Source organism: Trachemys scripta, chromosome 4 (genome assembly GCF_013100865.1).
Source record: "Trachemys scripta elegans isolate TJP31775 chromosome 4, CAS_Tse_1.0, whole genome shotgun sequence".
NCBI classification, from domain to species: Eukaryota; Metazoa; Chordata; order Testudines; family Emydidae; genus Trachemys; species Trachemys scripta.
The window spans coordinates 19904533-19917642 of record NC_048301.1 but is presented as its reverse complement, the minus strand read 5'-3'; the positions used below and the strand labels follow the sequence as shown (position 1 = coordinate 19917642).

Below are 13110 nucleotides of genomic sequence, written 5' to 3'. Positions count from 1 at the left end.
AGTGCCTGTATGAAATAGGATGTTGGTCTCAATCCTGTTTCTTGTCAGAGATGATAGTCCACTTCTCAAAACTGACCACCACAATCATCGCTTTCAGCAGAGTCCAAGGACTGAATGGGTATTAGAGACTAAAATACCCTTTTCTCCCTGACAAGGTGGTTCCTCTAAAATAGAGTTCTGAAGCACATTTTGACAGAGCGATGTGAATTGTGTACACTGTACAGATTCTTGCTAGCATTCAGTAGTACCTTACTACTCAAACAGTCCCATTGAAATAATTGAGACTACTCATGGATTAAGGCACTACTTTGCCACGTGTAAGGGCATCAGACTCTTGACTTCTGTGGTTCATAGAGGACAGGCTTTAGAGATGTCAATCTAGCACCTTTCACAAATACTAAATTTGCTTTAAGAAAAAATGTTGTGCTCTTCCATACAATTCAGTAATGATCAAAGTTAAAGCACTAATACACCAGTGAGAATTCACTCCCCAGCCTCAAAGAGGAAAATAATTAAAAATAGAAAACTGATCAAGTTTTATTTAAAATATCCAATTTCTCTCAAAGGTTTTTGTCTAAACATTTTTTAAAAATTAACATTCAAAGGAGAGCTTTTGAGACCCAGTGGATTAGCTATAAGTGTAGTGATGGCTTTATAACTATTTTCCAAAAGTCTATATTATAAAAGATGATACTATGATAGAGACAAAGTAGCAAATGGATGTTGTAAGAGCACATTTTCATCTGAACAAAATCAGTGCTGAGTTTGCATTGTGAAGTTACAGTAAGTCACAGAATAGAGAGAGAGAAAAAATTAAAGGATTACTTAAAACTAACAATAAACGTACAAATTAAAAGTAATCATTTTAAAATGAAGTTATACTCTATTAAAATAAGCATAAAATTGCATACTCGTTTGGATGTGTAATTTATAGAATACACAGAATACCCCTAAAATTGACTCAAATGCAAGTAAAATATCTTTTTAATTAGATCGTAAAGAAAGGAGATTAAAAGTAATATTTTGTAAGATAGTAATTAGTGTTTTTCCAAAGTAGTCTGGTTCCTGTATTAACTTTAAATTTAATTGTGATAGTGGATCTCTTTGGGATTCTACATTTTGTTTGTGTCCTTTAATTACTTTAAATCACAACCATTACCTTTATTTTGTTTTCTTTCAACTAAACACACTGCAGGGCTTTTTGCTTCAATAGCCTGCCTATTCACAAACACAGATCTCTGAGCAATCAGCCTCTACCCTTTCATTGTGAGAGGTTACAAGTCAAATCGTTGCAGGGGCCTATGCAACAAGATAACAGGAAAGGACCTTGTAACCAATGGGGAGTAGTTTGAGGTGCTGATGGGCGTCTGAGATGTAAATAAACCAGATTGCTCTCATTTCCTGTTTCCACTGTATTATGCATTCCAATAGCACAATTCATCTTTATGACACACACCTATGGCTTTAACTTTACTGTGGGCCACTAAAGTACATTAAAGTGGGCAGGAAATGGAATTTAAAAGAGCTCAGTTGAGGCTTTAGAATAACTAAACACATTGCAATAGTTTTTAGTGTAAGGTGACATCTCTTTTCAAGAAGATTTAACATAGCACTTCACTTTGGTTATACAAATGAATGTTATCGTAAAGTCATGCAACCTATTTATAAATCAGGTATTCAAATGTGCTCAAATCAATTTTCAAAATTCTCTGGATTAGCTACAGTTAAAACACAAGATCGAGGGCCAGATCTTCAGCTGACTGAAGCTATGCTGAGGTACACCAGATGAGGATTTGGCCCCCAAACTGAATATTAAATGAATGTTTAAATAAAATTTGCAGACATACCACTGACAGCTGCACAGGGAGGACCAAATTCTCCTGCCTTAAATGAATAGTCCCATTAAAGGTAGTGGGGGACTTACGTGGGGAGAGTGGGCAAGATTTGGCCTTAAAAAGGAATATAATTGTTTTTAAGTGTAGGCATGTTTTAGTAGCTCTGAAGACGTGGTGTGCAAGCCTCCCTATTCAGAGAGATATTTTCAAGTACATTTACAATTTTCAGCTTACATTTAGCGTTTAAAATAAACAGTGACATCTAGTCAATACTTTTCTTGTGAGGATTTTGCAAGTTTTTTTCTTTACTGCATATATACTAGGAGGATATATGGCAGGAGGATTGTGAGTTTACAGCATGGGTTACTTGAAGAAACATAACTCATATTCTCCCTTCCATAGGATAATTAGTGCCTGCCCTATGATGTCACTTACATGATACATGTGGTTGAGGTTTTTGAAAATGAACCATTCATCCTGCTCTTTCTCTGATTACACTGAATGGCCTCTGGTTTTGCTGAGCACTGTGTTCTTTTTTTCTATCCGTGAATAGATAATTGAACGCAAGCATCAACCTTCAAAGTGTTTATCAATATAGAAGATATTAGTGGATATTGCACAATGTCATGTAAGGTAAAAACTAATTTGTAAGCAACACAGCAGAAAGCTGGAAAGGCAATTAAGTTAAAAAGTCATTAACATTGATCCTTTTGCACTGAGAAAGTACATTCCTTTCTCAGAAAACATCTTTGAAAAATGGTGTGCAGCTAGGTCTATTTTTAAGATGACATTTAGTTTTCTTTGAATATTTTGCTTTTAAAACTAAGAATTTAGTTTAATGCAGCATATTGTTCAAGATTCACTTGAATTATATGAACAAGGAGAGACCTGTAGGTAATTAGTAAGGATGGTTGCTGGCAGTTTCTTTCATCATTTGTTCACACTACAGGTATAAATTCTCACTGAAAGGATAAGGTTACAAGATGGGTGGGTATTACTTCAATGATTGCAGTTTCTTAAGTGAGAATCCAGATGCTTTTCTTCTTTCTCTCCTGTTGGTTAGCGTGGACATATGAAGTAAATAGCTGAAGGTAAGGTTTAAAGATTAAACTTTTTCTGTTTTGCAGTGGAAGAATAGCCAGTATTGCTTGTGGTTGCCTAGACAAAAGTACCCATCTGCAGACTTTAAGTAAGTGAATGCACATATGGGGCCAAAATTTCAAAAGAATTCAGAGGCAGATTTTCAAGGGCTCAGCACCCACAAGTTGGGTCAGATTTTCAAAAGAGCTCCGCTCCTATCAAGGCATGTTGGGTACTGATCTTTTTTTACAATTGGCCACTTGTTTTGATGCCTAGAGGGAAGTTTTGGTTCTTCTGAAAATTCTGGCCTTAGGGCCTGATCCAGTTACCATTACAGTGGATTGGAATATTCCTATCAGCTTCAATGGGAATTGATTCAGCCTCTTGCATTTTACAGTTGTGAGGAATGCTTTGAAACCTTTATTTAAAAAAATATTAACTAAAGAAAACCCATGCTTTCTTTTTTGTGGCAAATAGAATATATTGCAGCCTTATAGTCTGCAAATTCATTGGTCCTTGTCAAATTTGATTAGGTAGAAATGCAATAGCTGAGACAGAAATCAGATAGAGAAGTGTGAATTAAAATTACTGATTTCTCCTTTCTCTCTTTCACTCTTTTTTTTAAACTACCTTTTCATTACTTGTGCTTGTTTTGAGATTGTTTCTTTGATGACAGTAATATAAAACCTTAAGGCAAACTTTGGGTCCAGGCCTGCTCATGTTGAAGTAGATGAGAGATTTACCCATAGATTTACTAGGAACAGAATCAGGGTCTTTAAAATCTACCTTCCTTACTTTTCAGTCCTGCAGTTGTTGCTTGTGTGAGTAATCCTCACTCAAGTGAGTAGACCCACTGAAGTGAGTAAGATTACTCATGTGAGCAAGGACAACTCACTTAAAGGTTGGCAGGACCGGGCCATGGATCTTATTAATGTGAATAGTGCTTACTTCCTGGGACTTCATGGAGCATTGGATTGGGCTCTCCCTCAGTGCATTGGCTCTAATAGGACCATCTGTGTTACTCTCATGAGTAAAAGTTTGCTGGATTGTGCCTTTACTACAGGTTGATTATGCACTTCCAGAATTCACATACAGTAGCAAACAAGCTTAAAAGTAGGGTGACCAGATGTCCTAATTTTATAGGGACAGTCTCGATTTTGGGGTGTTTTTCTTATTTTTCTCCTATTACCCCCCACCCCGTCCCAATTTTTCACACCCTACTTAAAAGTGAAATTAGGTTTTCAGAAACAGGGGAAGCTATCAGTGTAAACTGCACCATGCCATTCAACTCCTTCAAGCATTCTGCAGATAATTACTAATGATGTACACAAAGTAGATATAGAGAGGTAGCATGATAGGTGTGACAAGTACTGTATGATTTGTTAATGTGCTTTGAGTGAAAGATCAACATATCTGTCTACAGTGTAAAAGACAACTGCTCTTCCTTTGTAGTGTAACAGATTAAAATGTTGTTGGAGCACTGCTTAGTCTGAAATGTTGAGGTCCTTACCATACCACATAACCTTCCTTGTCTGGCTCTTTTCCTTCTGTCTGTGAGGCAGTAATTGTGGCTGGAATTCTCCCCCCTCTTGCTTGCAGTGCACAGAGCACATTTGGTCACTTTAATGTCTTCCCTCTGTAAAACATGTGAGTGTAACTTCCCCATAAGGTTTATTAGAGCTGAGGCTATTGAAGTGGAGATTCAGTAGGAGTCGGGATTGTCACAGGGTAGTGAAATCCCTTTCATTGGGCTGGTTTAACTTTTAAGTTACGTTTAATGTTTTTAACAGTAACTTGTGTTTCCTTTACCCTTCACACCCATCCGTTAGCCAGGTGTTTTTGTCACACCGAGTGGAAAAATAAAAGTAAACCATCTGCACAGCTGGTCCCTCAGTGAGAAGCTGGAGGAGGATGGGCTGAGCTGCAAGAAGTGATTAGAGAAACGGCTTGAGTAGTTTAAACGGCCTCCTGCAACTGCTCCATAAAATCCAACCACTGGAAAGGAGAGACCGTTTTTATAGTGAATTAGAATAGTTAAATCTACAATACAATACAGTTATATGAGCGGTGCAGTGTAATTTCCTAAAGAAGTTGTTTTTTAAAAACATTTATGTATCATCTTGATTTTGTAACTTTGCACATTTGATTGAACTTGTATCAATCACTTCACATATCCATGCATGATGGGCTTCATTCTGTTCTCTCTTACACTGGTTTAAATCCAGAGTAAGTCTATTGAGGTCAATAGTTACCCTGCTGGAAACGAGGTGTAAGGAGGAGCAGAATTAGGCTTACTGATTTCTTTACATCAGACACACATTTTTGTATCAGAAAACATTTTCATGTAGTAATTTGCTTATTTTAAATATTTGATAGCATTTTAGCATTGCCCTGTTAGTCACATAATCCCAGATCTTGGAAACACTTATGCTTGGGCTTAACTTTATTCACATGATTAGTCCCACTGATGTAGCATTGGCTCTTAAGAGAACTAAATAGCACTATACCTGGAAAGTATGTGTTTCTTGTGGGACTGCTCACGTGAGTAAAGCTAATCAGGTGTGTCATTGTTTGTGGGGTTTGGCTAGGGTGACCAGATAGCAAGTGTGAAAAATCAGGATGGGGATGGGGGTGGTGGGGAAGACGCGGTAATAGGAACCTATGTAAGAAAAAGCTCCGACTATCAGGACTGTCCCTATAAAATCAGGACATCTGGTCATCCTAGGTTTGGCTCAGAGAGTTCTATCCTGGAAACACTTTACTACTGATCTTAGTACCATTTAGTTTTCTTAGGGCAGGTCTACACTAACCCCCCAGTTCGAACTAAGGTACGCAACTTCAGCTACGTGAATAACGTAGCTGAAGTTTGAAGTACCTTAGTTCAAACTTACCTTGGTCCAGACGCGGCAAGCAGGCTCCCCCGTCGACTTCGCCTACTCCTCTCGCCGAGCTGGAGTACCGCAGTCGACGGCGAGCAGTTCTGGGTTCGACTTATCGCGTCTTGTCTGGACGAGATAAATCGAACCCAGAAGTTCGATTTGCTTGCCGCTGAACTACCGGGTAAGTGTAGACCTACCCTTAGTAGACAGTGAGAGTATGTTCAGTATTACAGTATTTACAGCGCTCAGTAGTGTGTGCAGGATTGCCCCTAGAGAAACTATATTTTTCATTTTCTATTTGTCAGGGTTCATTTCTGCTTAGGGGTGGATTAGAAGATCCTAAAATATTACTTGCTCCTTCCTGCCTGATCCGGGGTTCTTTATCTATGTGTTCTAATCTCTCAGTAGATTGGAGAGGGGAAGGGCTTCCTCTGTCATGACTGTGAGCAACTCCTGTAGAGTTTTACTAGTGTCAAACTTCATAAAAGGAGCAGAGCCAAAGTAAAATCTGCACCTTTATTTGAATCCAGAAGTCCGTTCACTAATACAATGTACTGGGGAAATAATTGTTCAAGCAGTAGCAACAAAACTTCTTTTTCATTCTAATGGTGTAGTGCCCTAGGCACTAATACTTTATAATTTCCAAGGCTTAGAAGTATCAGTGTTTAGATATTCATTTAAGGGACAATAATTTAGGAGCATAATGAAAAGAAATACAATAGTTAATGATATTCGCTAATGAATGGTGTGATGCTAAATACACTCTTAACAGCTTCTATCAACAGCAGTGTTGTATTTTGTGAGATATGTTTAAGAAAACATTGCAAGAGTACTCCAGCAGATGATGATGAAATCAAGTCCAAGATTCTGCCTGGGTTGTTAAATAGTGTTTTTGGACTTTTTAAATTCAAACTGCAGGGAAATAGCTCACTTGGAAAAGAATAATACGCAAAGCAAAAAGATCAGTGCCAGGATTGTTAAAAACAGTTTTTACTGATGTATATTCTAATTAAAAATAGAATAAGTTGAACTTCTAGTAAGCTGTTCATTTCCTTGAAAGCAATCACAGTTTAGCATAAAGTAACACATTTTTTTTTTTAAAGTGTACTAATCTGGGTATACTGTAAGCACACACGATATGGCTATGTTACTAGCTTTGTCTGCCCTCATCATTAACAAGCAAATTAAACATTTTTTCACTTTTTTTTAATGAAACAAATAAATCTTGGGCTGCTCTGTGATCTTTCATTAAAACCTTAATTGCCTGGAGAGCTCAACATGAGTTCTTGAAGTTGGTCAGTTTCATTGCACAGCATTAGGTATTGGTAGCAGATTAACAACAGAGCTGGATTTAATCTCTTCCCTAATCCTTAGAATAGTCTGTTGGGGAGGAGAGGCAGTTGCGTGTTTTAGGAGATAGATTACTGTATCTCTGAACTGAAAGCACAGCGATGGGTTTTAAAGTGTCTGGACAGGCATGAAATGATTTTGAAAGAGAAAAGCTTAGTCAGTGGAAATAAAATAGGTGTTGCTTTCAAATCAGCTTCTTGGCATGCCCACCTCTGAAGGTTGCGGTAGGCTCCAAATGTATTTTTTTCATCAAAGCAGTTGTAGCGTAAGACAATATTGCCATCGCCTAGATCACAATTTTCAGAAATGTAGTTCCCAACTAACAGAGGAGCCAACTGCGGTCAGTATCAGGTAAACTAATTCTGATGCTACTTGATTATTCAACACTGAGGGCAAGGACCACAAAACATTTACCAGGTCACGCTTTAATCTGTTTAGTGCTCTGAGGTCTAATTTTCATGGGTTTAAGATGATTGCATGCCTTTGAAATGCATTATGATATTAGTAGGGTCTGCACCAGAAACAACGTTGTTGCTGAGCATGAAAAACATGGGCACATTTCAAAAGAAGAGTTAATTAGGAGGGTAAGTAGATGAGTAGTTATCAAGTGCACCACAAGTTCCACTGTTAAACTCTGATAATAATTTTCATGCTGGGCATTATACAAATGAAGCTGCTTATGACTGATTAATCAGTTACGGGCTGTGAGTCTGGCAGGGTACTCAGCTGAAGCCTGAGAGTTAGCAATATACCTTCACTACAAGTACCACTAAGGATGAAGAGTGAGTTGTAGACTGTATTTCCTTTTTCTGTGTTTGTCTTGGACTGATTTTCTTTTTTCTACTTTTTTTTTTTTTGTCTTTAGGACCCACGATTATCAGCTTTAATTTTTGATAAGCTTCAAGTGCCTGACTATTTACAGAAAAACAGGAATGAAGGAGAGAGCAGATGTGAAATTTGTGCCACCCACCTGAATCAGCTGAAGCAGGAAGCCATTCAAATGATCCACACCCTTAACCAAGCCAGCTATCAAGAAGTACCCGGCCTCCCTCAAAGCTCTGGAGGAGTGACCAGTGTCTTACCAAGGATGGTGACTGTGTCATCCCAAAGGGATTTGCCGCTCGTTGCTGGGCAGGTGGGCAGACAGCCCGGAAAATCAACAAACCTTTTCTCTGGGACAGAGAGAAAGAGGGGACTTGGATGGCCTCAAGGCACAAGCAGTTTTCCAAACTCCAGTGTTCAAGTAACTGTGGCTCCCAGCGGCCTCAGTGGTGCTTTGAGCTCCGTGACTATCCAGGCTCAGCAATACCTTGAGGGGATGTGGAGTATCTCCAGGGTGAACAGCTTTCTTCCCCAAGCTTGTCTAGTAAGTACTGGCAACTCGGATAAAAAGATTATTAGTTTTTTAGAGAATCAGCTCAAATTGCTGTGAACCATGTCTCGAGAAATTAGAGTTGAAAGGAACTTTAAAATGATGTTTTTTTCCAGTGTACATAACAGTTAATTTGCTTCTGATTTCAGGTGATAGAACAACCTTTTTGCAAATCTCTTTGCACACATTTCAGCTTTGCCTATAACAGATGGTGATCTTAACTTTCACACACCACATGTCTGGGTTTAAAAAACACCAATGGCCAAATTCATCCATGACATAACTCCATAAACTTCAGGGGATTTATACCAAGGATGAATTTGACTCATGATTCTGAGTATAATGCTGAACTTCTGGAGCCCTGTTGAATGCAGTGGAAGTTATTCGTATATGGCAGTGGAGATATAGGAATTCTGAAGTTTAATTTATTGCAGGACAGTTACTACTATAGAAAAAGGCTGTTCAGAATGTTAGAATATTGCTCTGTGCCCATTAAGATCATTGTATTTTTGACTCTGAATTCCAGTGATGTCTGTTTTTAAACAACTCCTGGATTGTATGCATCTCTTTATAACATAGAACATCTGTCTTTGGAAAAAGTCGTATAGAGAAGCTTGTTACCTTGAAAAGAGAGTCCATTACCAATTTTGTATGATCTGTATTGGTCATTAAAAGACCCTCAAGAAAACAGACCAAAAGTTGTTTGCTATGTAGGTGACACTCTTCTTCTTCTTTTTTCTTTGAAATTTTACTTAAAAAAAAAAAAAATACTGACCTAATACCCCATCATTGTGCTGTTGGAGGTGCCACCATTTAGATGAGATCTATACAAATTGAAGTCTACTGGTGGCCATTTAAATATCCTGCAGCAGATTTTGCAAGATTGGAACTGTTGGCTCTGGACTGATTTCAGATTCAGTTTGGCATACTACTGTATATCAATTTACATCCTTGTACATAATCACTGCCTAAATTTGTTTGGTAGCTTCAGCTGATTGGGCTCCAAGTTCAGCAGGACACTTTGCCTTCTAAAAACACGGCTGTGTAATGTTGCAGTTACAGAAGGGCTACTGTGTTTGTATCCTAGAGGGGGCCGACTTTCAGTGGTGAGTGAAATGATTACGCAGACTCACAGACAGATCCTGATCTCAGTTACCATGATGTAAATCTGCAGTATCGCCATGGAACTCAGATGGATTTACCATATAGTTACAGTGATAAAAAATAAAAAGCAGAAACTAGCTCATTTGGGTCTTTAAAACACCTTGGGAACCTCTGCATGGAAAGGTGCTGTATGAATGAAAGGTATTGTATAGAATGTCAATGTAAATACCAGGTAGAAGTCTAGACAATATTGTGTATAATGGTGTGCTATCTTTCAAATTCTGTATATGTCACAGGAGAGTGATGAAATGAGGAAACAGTTATTGGGGAGGGGAAGAGACTGCTGGGGAAATCTGCCTGGTTCCCTTCAAGCTTGCCTGATAGGCTGCTGGGTAGTCCTGGCATGCAGACTGCCCAGCTGGGGATTCCAGGCTTCTCCGGTTCATGACTCTTGGGCACCCCCACCATACCTGGCCTTGCAAGTTTTCAGCCTTCCTGCTGTGGGGGTGTCACAGCTTTCAGGTGCATTACTGCAGAGCAAGGAGCCCTGAGCTTCTGGGACAGGTTTCCAGGGTCTGCGGTTCCAGGACAGTCCACATTCTCAAGCCAGATGGAATGCAACAGCAGCAGTGAGACTGAGAAGAATGTGAAGTTCACTCAGCAGCTGCCTGTCCTGGGGAGAACACTTTGTTTGAAAGCACCATGTATTGGTGTTTTTGAAATGAAACTTCTGCAAGATTTATGGACTATGAGAAATTTTGAAAAATGTGGATTCATAGAGTTTAAGACCGGAAAGGATCATTAGATGTTTTGGAGTAAAACCAAATTTTGAAATGCAAAATTCTGACTTTTGGCCAGCTCTAGTTCATATACAGGATGCATAAGAGAGGATGCTTCTTGAAATAATGTGTTTACTATACTAAGTAGTAGCTTTCTATCCAAAGAGCTCAAGGTGTTTTACATGTATTAATGAATTAACACTCAACTCAGTACAGCATGTGAATTAGGTCTTATCCCCATTTTAAAGACTGGGCAATGGACATGCTAAGTGACTAGCTCACAGTCACACAGCAAGTCTGTGGCAGAGGTGTAACCCTCAAGGTTACAGATAAAAGAGCCCTAGAGTGTATGGTCATAGAGTATTATGACATCCATCATGTACAAACATGTTTTCCGTATGACCAGTTTCAAGGACAATATAGTAAAAGAAAAATTATGAATATTTTACAATAATCTTCAAATCAAAGTGTTCCCTCCTAAATCCCCCTCTCAAACTCAAAGTATTGCACAGTAATGCCCCACCCATGAGCTGCAGTGTTTGGTGTTATTGCAGCAGTTTTTATATGGGTTTGGATCTCAGATTATAAACTTTTGGGACAGGGATGCATCTTTAAAGCATCTAGCAGACTTTGGGTGCTGTATAAATTATAATGTTATGTGCTGCAGGCTCAACTATTGGGGGAAAAACAGTTTGGGAACCAGGACAGAATAAAATGTAGGGGGAAAAACATAGGGAATAAGGTTCAAAAGATGCAGATACAATTCAGTTGAGATAAGGTCTTGTGATCAGTTGCTTCAACCAATTGCTCTCTAGTCAATAGAAAAAAAAAAAACTACTGACCAGCTAGAGATGATTAGTAGTTTGGACAGCTAGTGAACAACTTTTGGGGTGATATAACTCTAAGATAATTGGTTGGTGTCTGGCTGTTGAAGTGTGTGATTATTATTTTTAATAGCCCTTTTAATCTCAAAGCTAACACATTGAATACAATTTCACCTCTGGGTTGAAACATGACAAAGGTCCAGCAATGCATAGCATCCCTACACAAAAATTTAGAATAGGAATGAAGAACTGCATGGGGAAGTTTAGGAATACCAAATGTGATTGCCTCTGCTGGAATTTGGTCAGGATGCTAATAAATCAATGTAAATATATATAAACCTTTTAGAAACGTGCCAATATATTGACTCATGAAAAGTTGTTTTTCTGTACATTTTCAGGTAAATGTATTTATATACGACATTAAACTGGTTAATGTAGCTATCCCAAGTGCAGTAAAAACATTACAGCAAACTGTGTGCAGACGGGGTGGCTCGAGGTGCAAGGAGAGGGTAGCTGGGGCTGTGTGCAGATGGGGTAGCTCGGGGTGCAGGGAGGGGGTAGCTGGGGCTCTGTGCAGACGGGGTAGCTCAAGGTGCAGGGAGGGCGGTAGCTCGGGCTGTGTGCAGACTGGGTGGCTCGAGGTGCAGGGAGGGGGTAGCTGGGGCTGTGTGCAGACGGGGTAGCTCAGGGTGTAGGGAGGGGCTGGCTAGGGGCTATGTGTGGGCAGAGGATAGCTCAGGGTGCAGGGAGGGCGTAGCTCAGGGTGTAGTGAGAGGGATATTAGGGGCTGTGTGTTGGGAGGACTCCCCTGCAGTTCCTGTTCCCAGAGGGATCTGCCAGCCATGGAGCTGCCCCCCCGGGGGCTCTTTTCCGCTGCCTCTGCGTGAGCCAAGGGGGCTGGAAGCTGAGGAGCAGCTTCAGCCTGGGGCACCAGCAGGAGACAAGGGAACGCTGCCTGCTCCATGGCATCAACCAGAGCAGCAGTTACCCCGCACTGCCTGGCTCTGGCTTCCCGCCTCCAGCCTGGCCAGGGGGTGGGGAGAGGAGATGAGGGAGGACTCGGGAGAGGTGTGGAGCTTCCCTTGGGACTTCCATGCTCTTGTGCTGCAGTTTGGAAGTGGGGGGATGCCCTCCATGTCCCCAACTCTGCCCGTGGGCTCAGGGCTTCTGCCCCACAGGGAGCACCAGGGCTTGGGTCTCTGGGCTTCAGCCCTGTGCCTCCTGGCTTCAGCCTCGCTGGGGTGGGGGCACGCAGTGGGGGTCAGGGCTTGAGCCACAGGGTTCCGCGGCCCCTTTGAAAGGGCTCATGGACCCCTCCCTTCCCCCCCCCCCCCGGTTGAGAACCGCTGTTCTCATTTGCTTTAAAAAATTCAGTGGGAGAACTGGAAAATTGGAATATTAGAAAAATAGAAATAACATGCAAAATAAGATGACCAAATATAGGCTCCTGTTCAGCAAGGTGCTTAAAAGCACACACCTATCAGTAAAAACATGAATAGTCCAGTTGAAGTAAATGGAATTATTCATATGTCTAAAGTTATGCATGTGTTTAAGTACCTTGCTAGATCAGGCCAGACATGGCCAGATCCTCAGCTGGTGTAAATCAGTATAGGTCCATTGAAGTCAAAGGACCTATGCTGATTTACCCCATCTGAGAATCTGGCCTGGTTATTTTAATCACAATTCAAAGTCTGTCCTTGAATTCTCAGGCAAGAGTCTCCTATTTAATTGAATGGGATTTAAGTGAATACATATGAAGGCAGAATTTAGCCCTTCATTAGCTTTCTTTTATTCTGTTTTTGTAATTATGGTGACTTATATTTTCCTTAGTGAAATTATTAAAAAATAATCAATTGTGAAAAATATTGCAATGACAAGATTTATTTT

The 13110-nt window shown here is 40.1% G+C and overlaps 1 protein-coding gene across 1 annotated transcript in view; it reads left to right on the top strand.

Annotated features, from left to right (window-relative positions):
* Positions 1-13110, top strand: part of KIF26A (kinesin family member 26A) — a 129144-nt gene that overhangs the window by 32717 nt on the left and 83317 nt on the right. The window contains exon 3 of the mRNA XM_034768642.1: positions 8010-8510. Within this exon, the coding sequence (XP_034624533.1) occupies positions 8010-8510 (501 nt within the window). The remainder of the gene's footprint in view (positions 1-8009; positions 8511-13110) is intronic.